The sequence below is a fragment of the Diaporthe amygdali genome (assembly GCF_026229845.1).
Source record: "Diaporthe amygdali strain CAA958 chromosome Unknown NODE_24_length_778219_cov_64_757418, whole genome shotgun sequence".
Classification (NCBI taxonomy): domain Eukaryota; kingdom Fungi; phylum Ascomycota; class Sordariomycetes; order Diaporthales; family Diaporthaceae; genus Diaporthe; species Diaporthe amygdali.
This window is the reverse complement of record NW_026517044.1, coordinates 361,957-377,154: the sequence shown is the minus strand read 5'-3', so window position 1 is coordinate 377,154 and position 15,198 is coordinate 361,957. Positions and strand designations below refer to the sequence as shown.

At 56.7% G+C, this 15,198-nt stretch overlaps 5 protein-coding genes across 5 annotated transcripts; 3 read left to right on the top strand and 2 right to left on the bottom strand.

Moving 5' to 3' along the window:
* J7T55_010733 (cysteine desulfurase) lies at positions 1-1,401 on the top strand (the record flags this gene model as incomplete). The annotated part of the gene is made up of 4 exons (XM_053130833.1): positions 1-104; positions 182-319; positions 372-1,276; positions 1,343-1,401. 4 exons carry the CDS (start codon positions 1-3, stop codon positions 1,399-1,401), a joined length of 1,206 nt encoding a protein of 401 aa, XP_052991014.1.
* A 285-nt stretch (positions 1,402-1,686) lies between these two features.
* Positions 1,687-2,568, top strand: J7T55_010732 (uncharacterized protein; the record flags this gene model as incomplete). The annotated part of the gene is made up of 1 exon (XM_053130832.1): positions 1,687-2,568. The coding sequence occupies one exon, from the start codon at positions 1,687-1,689 to the stop codon at positions 2,566-2,568; it is 882 nt and encodes a 293-aa protein (XP_052991013.1).
* Positions 2,569-2,978: 410 nt separating this feature from the next.
* Positions 2,979-4,585, bottom strand: J7T55_010731 (MFS sugar transporter; the record flags this gene model as incomplete). Its single annotated transcript, XM_053130831.1, has 5 exons — positions 2,979-3,304; positions 3,409-3,458; positions 3,595-3,646; positions 4,003-4,037; positions 4,095-4,585. 5 exons carry the CDS (start codon positions 4,583-4,585, stop codon positions 2,979-2,981), a joined length of 954 nt encoding a protein of 317 aa, XP_052991012.1.
* Positions 4,586-6,174: 1,589 nt separating this feature from the next.
* On the bottom strand, positions 6,175-8,518 carry J7T55_010730 (uncharacterized protein; the record flags this gene model as incomplete). The annotated part of the gene is made up of 2 exons (XM_053130829.1): positions 6,175-8,189; positions 8,302-8,518. The coding sequence occupies 2 exons, from the start codon at positions 8,516-8,518 to the stop codon at positions 6,175-6,177; spliced, it is 2,232 nt and encodes a 743-aa protein (XP_052991011.1).
* A 2,972-nt stretch (positions 8,519-11,490) lies between these two features.
* Positions 11,491-15,140, top strand: J7T55_010729 (dna repair protein rad51; the record flags this gene model as incomplete). Its single annotated transcript, XM_053130828.1, has 3 exons — positions 11,491-12,118; positions 12,175-14,223; positions 14,278-15,140. The coding sequence occupies 3 exons, from the start codon at positions 11,491-11,493 to the stop codon at positions 15,138-15,140; spliced, it is 3,540 nt and encodes a 1,179-aa protein (XP_052991010.1).
* Between the last annotated feature and the right edge of the window lie 58 nt (positions 15,141-15,198).

Sequence of the window (15,198 nt, the reverse complement as noted above, 5' to 3'; positions counted from 1 at the left end):
ATGGACACGCAAAAGGTTCGAGCGAACTTCCCGGCGCTGAGCCAGGACCAGGTCTTCTTCGATAACGCCGGAGGCAGCCAGATCCTTGGATCTGTTGTTGATTCGTAGGTAATATCTACTTGCACCTACGTTGCCTCCATATCTGTAGAGACACTCGACTAATAGAATGCCTCACATGCAGGATACGTGACTATCTGATCAACTCCAACGTGCAGCTGGGAGCAACGTATGACGTCGGGAAAAAGGCCACCTCCAGATATGAAGAAGGCTACCAGGCAGCGGCGAAATACATCAACGCCTCCCGCGAAGAGATAGGCACGTCTCATCTCTCCTCCTTCACCACATCAACCAACTTCCCTTGCTGACCAAAGTGATGACGCAGTCCTGGGTGCGTCGACAACCCAGCTCTTTCGCAACTTCGCCTCCACGCTGAACTTCCAGCCTGGCGACGAGATAGTCATCTCGGCCATCGACCACGAGGCCAACATCGCCCCCTGGGTCGACCTCGCCAAGCACCAGGACCTGGTCCTGAAGTGGTGGAAGCCCGCCTCGGCCACGGCGCCAAAGCTCCTTGCCTCAGAACTGACGCCCCTGCTGTCAGAGCGCACCAGGCTCGTGACATGCACGCACGCGAGCAACATCCTGGGCACGATCCACGACATCAAGGCCATCGCCGCCGCGGCGCACGCAGCGAACCCGTCGGCGCTGGTGTGCGTGGACGCGGTGGCGTACGCGCCGCACCGCCGCATCGACGTGCGCGCTCTAGGCGTCGACGTCTACGCCTTCAGCTGGTACAAGGTGTACGGTCCTCACATCGCGGTGCTGTACGCGGCAGCCGGGTCGGCGCAGGCGCAAATGCGCAGCCTCGGCCACTTCTTCAACCCGCACGCCACGCTCGAGAACAAGCTCGGCCTCGCGGGCGGCAGCTACGAGCTCGTCAGCGGCATCAGCGCCGTGGCCTCTTACGTCGACGCCGTCGGCTGGGAGGCGATCGTAGCGCAGGAGGCGGAGCTGCAGGGCACGCTGCTTGGGTACCTCAATGGGAGGGACGATGTCACCGTGCGCGGAGAGACAAGCGCCGACGGGGCTGTCAGGGTGCCGACGGTGAGTTTCACGGTGAAGGGTTGGGACTCGAGGGAGCTAGTTGAGACGGTGGAGAAGGAGACGAGGTTTGGGTTCAGATGGGGTGCTTTCTACTCCAACAGGCTGGTAAACGAAGTCTTGGGGCTGGGAAAGGATGGAGTGGTGAGGGTGAGTATGGTGCATTATAATACTGGTGAGTTGTCCCCCATACATGTTTTCCGTTTCCTGGCCGCGTAGAGCTGACTAGAGCATGACGCAGTTGACGAGGTGAAGGCATTCATAGCTGCTCTAGACAAGGCATTGTCACAGAAGAAGTAGAAACTCCTAGTGTGATGGTAGATTCGGCGAGTTGGAAATGATAAACGACTATTTCTCAGATAACAAGCAGTCCGCACGCCGCTGAAACCACCATGTACTCAGGGGAACATACCTGATATGGGGGCTGGGATGGTTGCAATGCCCCGAACCCAGACAGGCCGAGACTCTAGACTGACTCCAACGCATCACGTGCCCAGAAAACTCTTCTTGTCTCGGGTCCGACGTCAACTGAACCGCACCCAAGATATCACGTCTCATTCCTCACCAAACCAAAGCATAGCAGCCATGCTCCCCACGCCAGACACTTCACACGTGTCCTACTCACGAGTCTACGAGCCAGCAGAGGACTCCTTCCTCCTCCTCGACACGCTCTCCTCGCCCTCAGAGACCGCCTTCCTGCAACAACGCTTCGGCTCGACGACGACAACGACCAGCCCTCACAGCCACGACCACCGCCCGCCACCACCACCCCCCCTGGTCGTCGAGGTCGGCACCGGCTCGGGGGTGGTCCTGGGCTTCGTCAACGCGCACGCGCTCCCCATCTTCGGCACCCGCGGCGTGCTCACCCTAGGCGTGGACGTCAACGCCTTCGCCTGCAGCGCGACGGCCGCAACGGCCGCGCGCGCCGCCGCCGACAACCCGGGCACGCACGGGCGGTTCCTCGGCGCCGTGAGGGGCGACCTGCTCGCGCCGCTGCGGGCCGGCAGCGCCGACGTGCTGGTCTTCAACCCGCCGTACGTGCCGACGGACGAGCTGCCGGCGCAGGACGACGCGCGGCTCCTCGGCGGCGCGGGGAAGCAAGGGGAGGGGGTTGAGGATGAGGAAAGGAGCATGAGCGCGAGCGCCAGGTTCGACCGCGACTCGTACCTGCTGTCGCTGTCGTACGCGGGCGGCCGGGACGGCATGGAGATCACGGACCGGCTGATCGAGGGCCTGCCGGGCGTGCTGAGCGCGAGGGGCTGCGCGTACCTGCTGCTGTGCGCGGGCAACAAGCCCGAGGAGGTCAAGGCGAGGATCCGGGGGTTTGGGCCGGCGTGGCGCGTGTTGACCGTCGGGGACAGCGGGAAGCAGGCCGGGTGGGAGAAGCTTCAGATCATTAGAATTTGGAGGGACGCTGATGACGACGGCGGAGGCCGCGGAGGCAGTGACAACGACACTGGTACCTAAAGGGGGAGAAAGGACGCACAATTAGACGCTTTTTTTATGATTGCAGGCAATTGTATCCATGCCTCTTCTTTTGACGACTTGATGCCGCATAAATGCCCTGACGAGTTTCAATTTCCTTTCTCTGTCCCCAACGCCACGACAATGAGACGCCGCTCCTTTTGCAAAGGCCCATATCCAGCGAGCTAAGCAACAACCACGGCCTGTCCAAGTTGGGAATTCCGCCCTGTCGACAAAAGCCGGGAAGCTGTAGCAGTCGACCTGAGATGCCTCACCCTCCCCATGAGCTTGGTTACAGCTCCAGCAATCCTTCGTACCACGCACTGGTGTTCCAGCGTACGCTTGACACCTCGTTCCGGCTCGTCGATATGTGCCACCACACGAATAATACCGTCCACACACCAGGCTGCGGTTTACCTCCCCCGTCCAAAGCCGCGACCACGGCCACCACCCCTCCCGCGCCCGCCGCCCCTGCCACCGCGGCCGCCACGCATGCCGCCGCCGCTTGCTCCGCGGTCGGCCTCCTTGCGCGCCTTGTTCTTGGGCTTGGGCGCGTCGTCGATGAGCAGCGTGTCGAGCGGCAGGGAGTCGGGCAGGATGTAGTACCGGACCGTGGAGCCCCTGATGTTCATGGCGTCGAGCTGGACCGGCTCCTGGCCCTTGGGCGTCATCTTGACGTTGCGCAGCGCCGTGTTCATCTGCGGCGAGACGGATGTGATTGTGCCGTGGACGATGGTTCCTGCGTTGGCCCACCACGGCCCCAATGTCAGCGTCCCATGTCGGATGAAGAGAAGGGGTGTAGGACGGGGGGAGGGGGGAGAAATGGGCAGGCTGGGTATTCACCATTCTTGAGCTCAATTGTCACCGTCTCGTTGGCGCATTTCATCAAAAATCTAGCATGGGGTCCATGATTAGCCTCGAGGTTTGGCGCCGTCGGCTCGCGATGCTTGAGACAGCTGGTTCAGCACAAACGGTGCAGAGGACGGAGGAGAAAAGCAGGAGGGTACCGGGCTGAGAGGGGCTGCTTACCTGACGAGCTTCATCTTGGCGACGGGCGAGAGGAACGGGCACCTCGGCGATTCTGATTGAGAAGTGGGTTGCGTATGTTGAATTGGTCGCGAACGAGGCTGCCTTGGGCAGTGGAAGCTGCAGACGCGCCGAGAGCTCCAAATTCGAGAGAGGCTGTCGGGCACGGGCCATGTCTCCAGTCATGTGATGGCGTGGCTACTTCAACGCTACTTCGGCTTCAGCCACCTTCATGTAGGAAAACAGGTACTACGAAGGTACTTATATCCAGATATCAGATTTATACTCTCATGGGGGTATTCGTGCAGTGCTCAAGACAGACTGAAATCAAACTATGTACAAAGAGGCACAGGCCAGGAACTGGCGGGTGATAAGGCGATGTGGTGTCCTTGTTCCCTCTGCCCGACCAACTGAAGTAGAGTCGCTGCTGGGCACCGCAGTTCGCCCTTTGCAAACACATGACGCTAATGGCCCTCATGGCTCTTTACAATGCTGCGACTCACTTGGTCTTATCGCTCTCGTACTCCGAGACCTTCTCCCACTCGTCCTCGGTGCTGGCGCTCGACTTGCTGCCCTGCGACTGCTGCGACGCGCGCTCCTTGACCTCGCCCGCGCTCGGCTGCTGCACCTCGGCGTCCTTGCTCGCCGCGGTCGCCTGCTGGGCCCTGGTCTTGCTCCTCGTCAGGACCGTCTCCACCTCCGTCTCGCTCTCGGAGGACGACGCCCTGGCCGCCGTTCTGCGGGCCGCCCTTGCCTTCTCTGCTACCTCCTTGTCATGGTTTGCCTGCAGCTCCCGCGCGAACCAGTTGATGGCGTACCACAGGCCGCCGCTCAGGAAGGAGAGGATGACGAAGTGGATGCTGTAGGTCGCGAGGAGCAGCGCGAAGAGGACGAGCTGCAGGCAGGCGAAGGTGACGTTGGTCGCAATCAGGAGGGATGGCGTGGGCCCGGGGATGAAGATGGACTCCCACAGGTCCTGGATAAATTGCGACATGTTGGTCAGACGAGACGAGTCGGACGGTTTGTAATATATCAGAGTGGTTGGTGTTGTGGTGGTGGTGAGCGTAGATGGCGGTTGGCTGGTCCAGGCTTGGGTGTCTTGCTTTGTTGTGGGGGTGGAGTCACGATCAACTGGAAGTCATGGGCGACGTTAGTTTCAGTGTGTTGACTGGGCGCCTCTAAACAAGGACACGTCGGAATACTGGTGACAAAGAAGACACGTCTTTTGCTGCCTGAATATAGCCCGGGGGTTCCCAAGGGTTGCTTACCCGGCTCGATGATAACGTGCTGTCGGGATGTACAGCACCGCACTTGACCCCTCCGAGCGCGACGTAACCAGCTAGAGCTGTCGATTGAAGATGGAAAGACGTCGGGCAGTCAAGAGAGCACAGCGACGCCAGCGAGGATATGAGCCTGTGCGAAAAGTCGGCCTCGTGCCGCAGAGTGGCTGGAAGTCAAAGGGGGCAAATTGGTCAGACGTCGCGATGACTGGAGAAGCGAGAATCCCGTGCCGTCAGTCACTCGCGGTGCTAGTTGGGGACGGGATGGCTGGCTTTTGGTTTCCGTTCGGAGGGGTCCACGCCAGACAACAAATAAATGGCGGGGAAGCGTTGACAACAAACTCACTGGCTGACAGGGGTCGAGTGCCATGACACTTTCAGCCTGACATTTATCCTGTGACCTGCATTTTTGTCTACTATTAAACTTGTCTTTAGTAATTGTTCCGATGCAAAAGATATTTAATAACTTGAGGATTTTATAACGTCTTCAAAAGATATGGCATGCCCGTCCACACTTCTAACACGACTGGTGACCAGTGACCAGTAACAAGTGGCCAAGAACCGAGCTTATACTTCGGATGGGGAACAGAGTCAATACGTCACGAATGCTGCCATACGTTGGGATTGTCTACTTACGTACCTATATTGGTCGGTAGTAGAAAGCGACTGTCCTCAGGTGTTGGACACTATTGACGAAAGCTGGGCTTGCAGGCTCGTACTGTACAATGTGGCCGACGGAGCTTAGTACTTAAATACCGTGTCAAGACAGCCGGCCATGTTGTTGTGTTCTCATGCTTCAGACGTCCTCATGTATTCATATCGACGTCGCAGATCTCATGTTGCAATGGCTGCTGTTCACTTCTGGTGTATCCTGTAAATATTGCTGAAGTGATGACTGTAGATACACCGACCAACATCAATGCTAGAAAATCGAGATTTCAAGTAATCATATCCAATAAATACATACTATCTATCCCTATAGGTCTGGGTATACAAAGGGCCTCGGGCGCCAACAAAACCGCGACGGAGACCATGGCCGGGTTGCCCAACCATTGTATTGTACACGGCGCCATGTCCCTGATATCCAAAAATTCCATCACAATCTAAAACTATGCCCAGGTGGTATATAATGTCATCATCCCGAGTCCCAGCCCTAGCCCTCCATCGCCCCGCAGAAGGACCAGGTGAACCAAGAAGCACAGCCAAACGCCCATCGCAATGCTTGAAGAAACGCCACCAATGCTGTCATTATCAGTCCGTGTAGGCACAGGACTCGCTCTTGTCCCAACCATATATGCTCCATCTAAGAGAATTTCTCTTTCAGCTCCCCATCCTCCACAGTGCTGACGAATGCGTGCCTCAGAAAGTGAAGCCAGGTCTTGTTCAGCTTCTTTGCCTTCTTCTTCTTCTTCTTCTTGTCTTTCTTACCCTTCTTCTTCTTGTTCTTCTTCTCGGCTTCTACATCGTCGGCTTCAGAATCATCTGTGTCAGAATCATCGTCCGTTTCGGACAAGTCTTGCTCGAACTCGTCTAGGTCGCCATCCTCGGGCTCTTCAACAACGAAATCGTCCAAGTCATCGACAATATCGCCACCAGGCAGCAATAGCTCGGCAGTCTTAGCCTTGGCGGTCTTGCCCATCCGGTAAGCCAGCTCAACAAAGCTCTTGACGGTCAAGTCGGTCAGGTTGTACAATTTGTCATCATACGTCGTGTACTCGATATCAAACTGAAATTCCCGAGGCTTCGGTTTCTTACTCTTCGGCATCTTGTTTCCGTGCTTGCCCTTGCGCCACTTCTCGGCATCAAGGTCCTCAGACTGGGGAGCAATGTCGTTGTTGATGTAGGTTAGGTTCGCATAGTACTGCTTGTAGCCAGTGAGGGTAAGCGGTTGTGGTGAGTAGGCCGGTCCGGGGGGTGACGATTTTGAAGGGGGTTCAGGAACGACCAAATTGGGATCCTTGGGCTTCTTCCCCTTCTTCTTCTTTTTCTTCTTGTTCTTGTCGCCCTTGTGCTTCTTCTTCTTCTTCTTCTCCGCTTCAACGTCATCGTTCAAATCACGAAGCTCCAGCTCTACCTCAGAGACCTCGTCCGCGTCGTTCTTTGGTCGGACGGTTGGGAGCTTCTTGGTGTAGTCGGCCCAAGTCACTGCATCCTCGAGGCCAGTGATGTTGTATTCGAAGACTCGGAGCGTTGGGAAATAATTTGGCACGATGCTCGGGCTGACGAGGGCCAAATGGTATCGCTCTGCCCATTCGCCATCGAGCTTGTCCTTGTCCTTGCCCTTCTTTCCTTTCTTCTTCTTCTTCTTGTTCTTCTCTGATTCAAAGTCAAGGCTTTTGGACGCGCCTGGCTTTGTTAACTTCGCCCACCCTTCACGCAATTCCTCGAGATAGTCGGTGGCTGACTGCACTGAAAGCTCGTCATCCATATTCTCCCGAACAGTGACTTCCTCGTCTTCAGACTCCACCTCGTCTTCAGACTCCACCCCGGCCGGGCGGATGTCAATCTCATTCGTGTCCATGAGAACGAAGTGGTCAATGTTCATGTGGCCGTAGACACCAGTGATGACCACGTCGCGGTACTGCTTCAGCCAAAGAGTGTATTTCTGCCAGCAAGTCTCATCCCAGAGCATCTTGCTGTCAGTGCGAGCTGGTGGAACGTGGCCCATGAGGATGGCTTTCATGCCACGGTCCCTCATGAACTGCAGCTGGACCCTGAGCCACTCCATGTGCTTAAAGCCAGGCTCCGATGGCTTTACGCAATCATCGACGCCTGCATTTCTGTCGAAGAAGTACAGAGTGTTCAAACTGAAGACGGCAAGCTTGTTCGGAATGACCTCGACGTAGAACCAGCCGCCAAACTCAAAGCTGTGGCGTTGCTCCTCGGGGATGAAATGACGCCAGATGTCGGTGTAGTACCTCAGCCACTTGTTGGGCCCGGGCATGAGGACATTGTGCGGCAGGATGTCGTTGTTGCCAAAGGTAGGGATGACTGGCACATTGGCCCCCTTGTCGTCGGAAAAAGTCTCGGCGAACTTGTTGGCCAGCAATCGGTTCGTGCCGAGCACCTGAGCAGGCGATCGTGGGATGTCCTCATCAGAGTCATGGCGGGCGCTGTCGCCGGTCCAGATGACGAAATCGATCTCGTCGCGGAGCTTGGAGGATATTATCCAGTCAAAGGTGGCATTGACGAGTGAGATGGGCGTGTCGCAGTCCGAGGTCTCGGCGCCGTAGGTGCCGGCTGGGCCTTTCCCGCTGTGGCAGGCATAACCTGCTGCTGTGGAGGTGTGAACTTTGTAAAACTCATCAGGATGGAAGTCTGCGAATGCGATCAGCGTCAAACCCTCGCTATTACCGCGGATCGTGGTGGGGCAGATGGACTGCTTGTAGGTAGGAGCCGAGCTAGCAGCGCCGGCAGGCTGGGAGCTCACCTGTGATATGCAGGAACCGGCCATGCAGCTTTCTGGACTGGGCGGTCTTCTTCTGTGCTGTTATTGGCGGTGGTGATGGTGGTGTATCACCCAGCGGGTGCTGCTCGATGGCACCAGCTGCAAGGGGAATCTGAGGTTGTGGCAGAGCCGGTGCAGCGATGACGCCAGTGCACAGGTACGCCAGGCCTGCCGCAAATAGCATTGCGCCGGTCGCCATGTTGCGCGCGACCAGGCTCGAAGGCCAGAGGCAGAGTTAGGGATCGGTAAAGAGATGTGTCGAGACAGGTTTTCCGGTTTCTAGGATTCGGTCGAGGGAGACATTGCAGGGCTAAATGAGCGGTTGGTGATGTACAGTGAGGATAAAGGAGATGGTGCAGGCTGACAGACAGTCGGTCAGACAGTCGGTCAAGAAGTCCTGGGTCTGGAGGAAATAAATCCTTGGACAGGAGGAAACGCCTTTTTTGGATGTGTCAATTTTTCTGTCGCATGGCCAGGTGGACGAGGAAGTCGAGACCCGGGCCACCAGCTAGACAGACTAGGTAGCCTAGGTACTGTAGACTAGCTAGCTGTCAAGACGTCAACTGCTGGGATCCGCTGTCAGGCAGGAACAGCACGGCACAACCAGGTGGTACCTGAGTGCCTGAGTAAGGCCGGGAAACGGGAAAGAAGCTGCGAGACGGAGACGGCAGACGGCAGACTGCTGCAGACACGGCAGTGACGGCAGAACCAACAAGGGAGCTGAGGTGATACGTCACTGGCTGTCCAGGGTACGGGGGTCCCGCCCGGCAGATCCAGACTTTTAAACCTTTGGGCTTTGAGACTCTCGGAGCCAACCTTGGAACGAGGCTCGGTCAAGGAATTGGGATGTGGCGTGCGTTTCGAAATGAGAGAGATAGAGAGAGAGATGGCGAGGTTCGAGCGAGCCAAAGAGAGAGAGAGAGAGAGAAGAAACATTGAGAAACAACACATACGCATACCTAGGTGGTCTATTAGTAGCCCCATCGCGGTTAGATATATTTATTCGTCGAATGCAGGCCACCCGCCACAGACCACCGATCACAGACCGCAGACCGCATTCCTCCTGAGAATCTGAGCATACTGTATTGTATGTGCTACTGACTGTGCGTAGCCCTGCATTTACTGCGTGCGGGTAGCGTGGCTGTCTCATCCATCGCTTGTCACCGTCACCCAGCTTCGACCGTCAGTCTTTGTCACACACACGCACACACGCACGCACACACACACTCACTCGTGTGCTTCGTGACCAGTGCACCAGTCTCGAGGCTTACCGACGCCTCGTGCGCACTAGAACACGTACCATTCAGTTAGACAAGCTGGGTGGCTAGGTGCTTTAGTGGTCTCGTGCCGCACCGCGCTTCCTGCAAGGCTGAACCACGTCTCAGCTCTGGGGTTCCCCGGATTCCGTCTCGGGCCAATGCCAGTCGCCCATGCCCACACGTGTAACCACCTTCACCCCCAAAATGCCCAAAAACGTCCCCCAGGCAATCGCGCGACGGGCCAAGCAACCTCCCGCCGCAACCTGCAACCAGCACGATTCGTACACGAGAACCTTTATGGCAGGAGACCACATGCTCAGCCAACTTCGATCTTGGACAGCCAGCCTGGCCCGCCTCGATCCTGCTGTCCGGTGGCTCGACCTGCTCGGCCTACTCGGCCCAGAAGGGGCCAGTGTCGCGTGCTTCGTAAAACCGACTTTTGACCCTTTGTTGCGGCCGCTGTCGCATTACGTGGGAGCGACATGGCGATGCCGATGCTGATGCTGACTCTGAGTCTCGCGATGATGCAACTGAGCAGCGGATATTGACGGTAAACTTATGCGACATCTCAGGTCACACAGGTCCATGATCCAAAAGTCATGCTGGCCGTGGCAATAAATGGCCCGTCCAGTCAGCCAGAGGCTCGTGACAGCTGCGGAGTGATACCCGTGCATGTGTATCCGGGCTTGGATTGACTTTACGCAATGGTGCAGGTGGCTCAGATTCATAGAACCGCAAACATGCAGAATGTGACCTCTGTCGAATATTATATGAGTTGCCGCCGCTGCCTCTCGCGCTCAACGCGGGAAGCCCAGTCAAAGGCTCACCAGAACTGAGTTGACGTAAAATCTACTTCTTGCCATCGTGTGCTCCCGCCACGCGACACATCCTTGTGGCTCTAAATCCTCGAAGGGCACGTATGTAGCAGGACACGAGGTGCAGACTGAAGCTTGCCTCTCGCCGTCAGGCCTTCTATGGAAATGGGGCCTTGGTCTTCGGAAGACCTGCCGAGCAAGATAGGCCGACCGCCCCGGATCCGGCCTCCGGGCAGCCCCGTCATGGCCCGTGCGTGATTCTTCGCAGGCTAGAAAATCCCTTCTTGCGGCCGTTCCAACGACTTTTCTTGCTTCTTCAACATTCAAACGCAACTCCACAAAACGCCCTGGTCCTTCCATGGCTCGGTGTCCTTGCCCCCCTTCTCGAGGGGGAACGTTGCAAGATTGAAATAGCCGTACGTTTGAGGGTGGTCGTAGCACTTTTCGTGCTGTGACGGCCTCCTATGGTTTTAACCGGCGACACTCCAGCTTTTTGTAGTGGCCATTTGAAGGCCACCCTCTCGAGGGCAAATTGTGTGCCGACTTGGATCTACTGGACCTATGACTTCGCACAGACAATGCTGCCATGCATGGAAAGCTTCAGAAGAGGCTTGGGAGCTGAGGATTTTGTCCAGCGACTATGTTCCAGCATGCCAACAAGTGGTCACCAATGTAGAGCTTGTGTGAAGCCTTGACAACCCCCAGGTTAAGCTCAGCATGCTCGTACCTATGCGGCAGTCCTGGTCTATAAACTTTTTCGTGTCCAATGATAGCTGTAGCTTGTTGTCATTCCAATTCTACTGAGACTCTTGAGGCCAGAGAGCAAAGCTTGTGAGCCATGTGCAGTGGTGAGTATATCAATATCTAGGGGTGGGGTGCTGGTGGTGAAGCTCCATTACAGGGATTGGCGGCCCTGCAGCTTTGGGTGACAGGGCGGCCAGAAATTCTGCCAGCCTCATCAGTGGCAGAAACCGCGTCAACGCGCATTTCAACAGAGCTCCCATCCAAGCTTGGCTCTCCACCACCCATCACGTCGCCAGCCTCTCAAGGCCTTTTTCGCTTCTTGGACATCCCGAACGTAGGAGGCAGCTTTCAAGATGGAGCCCGAGCCGCCAATCCTCTTCAAGGAGACTCGCGTCAATCTGGAGCCTGCCTCCAACGCGTCCATCGTCCACATCAGACTTCCTGCCCCCACCAGGTCAAGAGATCGCCGCTCCATTGGGCTCGACAAGTACGGCGAGGAGGAGAGGACATACCGATCGAGGAACCTGGCCAGCGCCGCCTCCATTTACCACAGGAAGCACCACGACTCGCCCCGGAGCTTCCTCTGGCGCGTCCTCGAGGATGACACCGTTTTGAGCATCCGCGCCGCCGACGTCTCCAAACAACAGAACGCCCCCGACGCAAACCTCATCCTCAACCTGCGCTTCCCAAACCCTATACGAGCTTCGTGCATCGCCCTTGCCGACGCTGCAGAGCACGACGCGCTCAGCATTTTCGCACTCGACCACAGCAATTATCTCTACACCATAGTCTTGCGACCCGATCACTTTCGAAAACGTTCCGCAACAGAAAACGGCATCGGCGATGCCTGCAAGACACACCTGTCCGGCGCCTTCAGCTTCAAACACCCACACCGGCTGGTCGCTGTCAGCGCGCATCAGGTGGTCGTCACATTCCATGATGGAGGTCTGATCCGGTTTGATAGGGACCGGACTCATAATGGTACAGAAACTTTTCTTATAACATGGGGACAACCCTACTGACGCATGGGAAAACAGCCAACAGTCAAACGTGGAAGGAGACAAACTTCAGTGCCCAAGGCTGGGCTACGAGCTTCCGCAGTCTGCTCCCTCTGCCGTTCCAGGGCGGCCACACGATCAAGCATGGCAAGGCCAACATGGAACTGAGTGCCGCGACTTCGGTAGTAACCGACACTTTGGGTGTTGAATCCGCCAAATTCCTCTTCTCAGTCTGTCTCGACCATCGCTTACGGATCTGGAACGTCCAGTCAGGCGCGATTCTGTACACAGCGGACATGCTAGGCGTGGAACGCAACCCGCAAGAGATTGGAAAGTGGATCATCGATCCAGGCCGCGATAATCTCGTCCGCATAGTTGGGCAGACTGAAGGTCGACGGACGCTGGTGACCTATTCTCCGGTTGCCAACGAGTTCAAGTTCTGGAAGGTGGAAACCCAAGATGATACAACAATCTTTGTCCACGACATGTTTCCGGACCAGCAACTCACGCCCCCAGGGCTCTCATCAGGGGATGTGTGGACGCTGGCTGATTTTGGCGTGGCACAACCTACTGGCCAAGCCTTCCACCTCTGGGTCCTCACCAAGAACAACCTCACTTACCGAGTCCAGAAACTGGAGTTTCGTGCTTCGGACTCGGAAGACGACTGGAGGTCTGGCTGGATGTCTGTTCATATCGATAACGAGCACCCAAGCGCCGAGTCCTCCAACCCTGGGGATCCTACCGACGCGACAGAAAAATGGCTCCAGACCTTGTTCTACCCCGGGCGGTTCTCAAGGGCAACTCTCGAGGCTGCCCTGGCCATGTACGAGCGGGGGCTCGGGTCCAAAGAAACGACGGCTAGGAATGGGAAGGGCCTGATCGAAGCAGTATGCTCTGTGTTGGGCTCAACAGCGACCCTCGACAGACTCGCAACCGGTGAGATGGACTTCGACCAGTTCCGGTCCCACAGCCAGGTCTCCTGGCGTCGATTCTATCGTCTGGTCCTGGAACTGGACAAGCAGCGGGGCGAAGCACTCTCGCTGGCCCTAGATCATAACTCGGGCTTGGCTTGGGTACTATGTGCCGACGTCGTTGCCGCTGTGCACCCATGCTCAACCTTAGACCAGATCTACCACAAGTCCCCAGGCACGATAGACGTGGAGAATGAGAACGTGGCAGCACTGGTGTCTGCTGGGCTGGATCTCGTTGATAACTTCTCAGACAGTATCATGCAGCAAGCCAATGCCGCCCTGCGGCTAGAGTTGTTTGATGAATCATCAGACACAGACATGGAGCGAATACAACGGTTCTTCGACGAGTCAGCGTCATGGCGAGGGATCTCCGAGGAGGACGCGGCTCAAGTTGTCGAAAGTCTTGGGAGCGATTTCAGGATTGTCACTCAGGAGCTATACCGACAGCTTGTTGATCTTTTCGCGACGACCGAGGATGCTCGCGCTAGAGATGTTCGACATCCGCTCACAGAGTTCGGAAGGAAAGTAGTTGTGAAATCCGTTCAAGAAACAGCAGAACTGCAGTGGCAGGTTTTGTTGAGCCAGCTGCTCCTCCTGGTACACATGGAGTATGAGTACGATGAGGACAATGAGGAGAGCGCTCTTCACTCAAGATTGGACATCGGTTTTGTCTATCGCCAGCTCATCGAAGCCCTGAAGCATCTCGAATTCCTCAGGTGGCTAGTCAAGACGGAGATCAGCGTCCCCGTTCTGAAACCAGAACGGTCTAATGGGTCACCAACGACTACGAAACGGCCAGATGACATGCGGACAATCACTGCTTTCGAGGTGATCATCAGCCACCTACTCGGGCTTGTGGACGTCGATGGTGAGCCTTTGGCATCGAGCCTGACGGATGTGGTGATCGACATCTGTGCCCCTGACAGCGGCATCGAGCTGTCGCCTGCGTTAATACAATGCTCCCTATTGAAGGCAGACCGGCCGGACCTGGCGCTGGAACTTAAGAGGTTCTGTGATCAAGACCCGTTCCCAGTCTATATCCAGGGCCGCGTCTTCCTATTTCTTAAGGACTACACCACAGCTGCCCTCCACTTCAAGAAAGCAGCCGTTGGAATGAGTAAGTTTTCCTTAGCCTGTTCGCTCGCAACATCACACTCTAACAACTTCTCAGGTGTCCCAATGAAACATACGGAACGACACACTGGTGGTCTCCTAGATGAGACAGAAAAGAATCTTCTGAACAGCGGCCTCGCCAATTACTATTCCCACATCGTCTCACTATTTGACCGGCACAAGGCCTTTTCCTACGTCATCGACTTCGCCCGCCTCTCCTTACAATTCGCCCAAGCCCCAGATTCCAAGTCGACAAGGATAGAAATGCTCAGCCGCCTTTTCACCGCCTCGACGTCCATCTCACGGTTCGACATGGCCCACGCAACCCTGCTGTCCATGCCAGACCGCGCGCTAAAGCTGTCATGCCTGAAGAAGCTCGTCGAGCGGATGTGCGAGACAGCGCAGACGTCGGAGCTGACGGCGCTGCCGTTCTCGGGCATGCAGGAGGACGTCGACTCGATCCTGCAGCAGAAGTGCAGGGCGACGACGGACGTGGTCCGCGGGACGCCGTACCACCAGATCCTGTACGCGTGGCGCATCACGCACAACGACTACCGCGGCGCCGCGGCGGTGCTCCACGACCGGCTGCAGAAGCTACGCCAGACGGGCGAGGCCGACAGGCTCAACGGCGACGACGTGCTCGACACGGCCGTGACGAGGCAGTTCCTCCTGCTGATCAATGCGCTCAGTTGCGTCGACCCCAAGCAAGCCTGGATTACCGTCGAGGAGGCCCCGGCGGCCAACGGGGATGCCAGAGCTGACCACGACGGCGCCGCCGCCAAGCCGAGAAGGAAGGTGGTCACTCTTGCCGACCTCAGGAGGCAGTACCAGGCTGAGCTGGACCGGATCGCGGCGATACAGAATAACCAGTTTGGGTTCACGGCGGAGGACGATGATGATGTGATGGTCATTGACCCGTGAGCAAGTCCACGAAAGATAGAGTTGGCAAGGTGCTATGGGTTTTGTAGGATTATGAGGC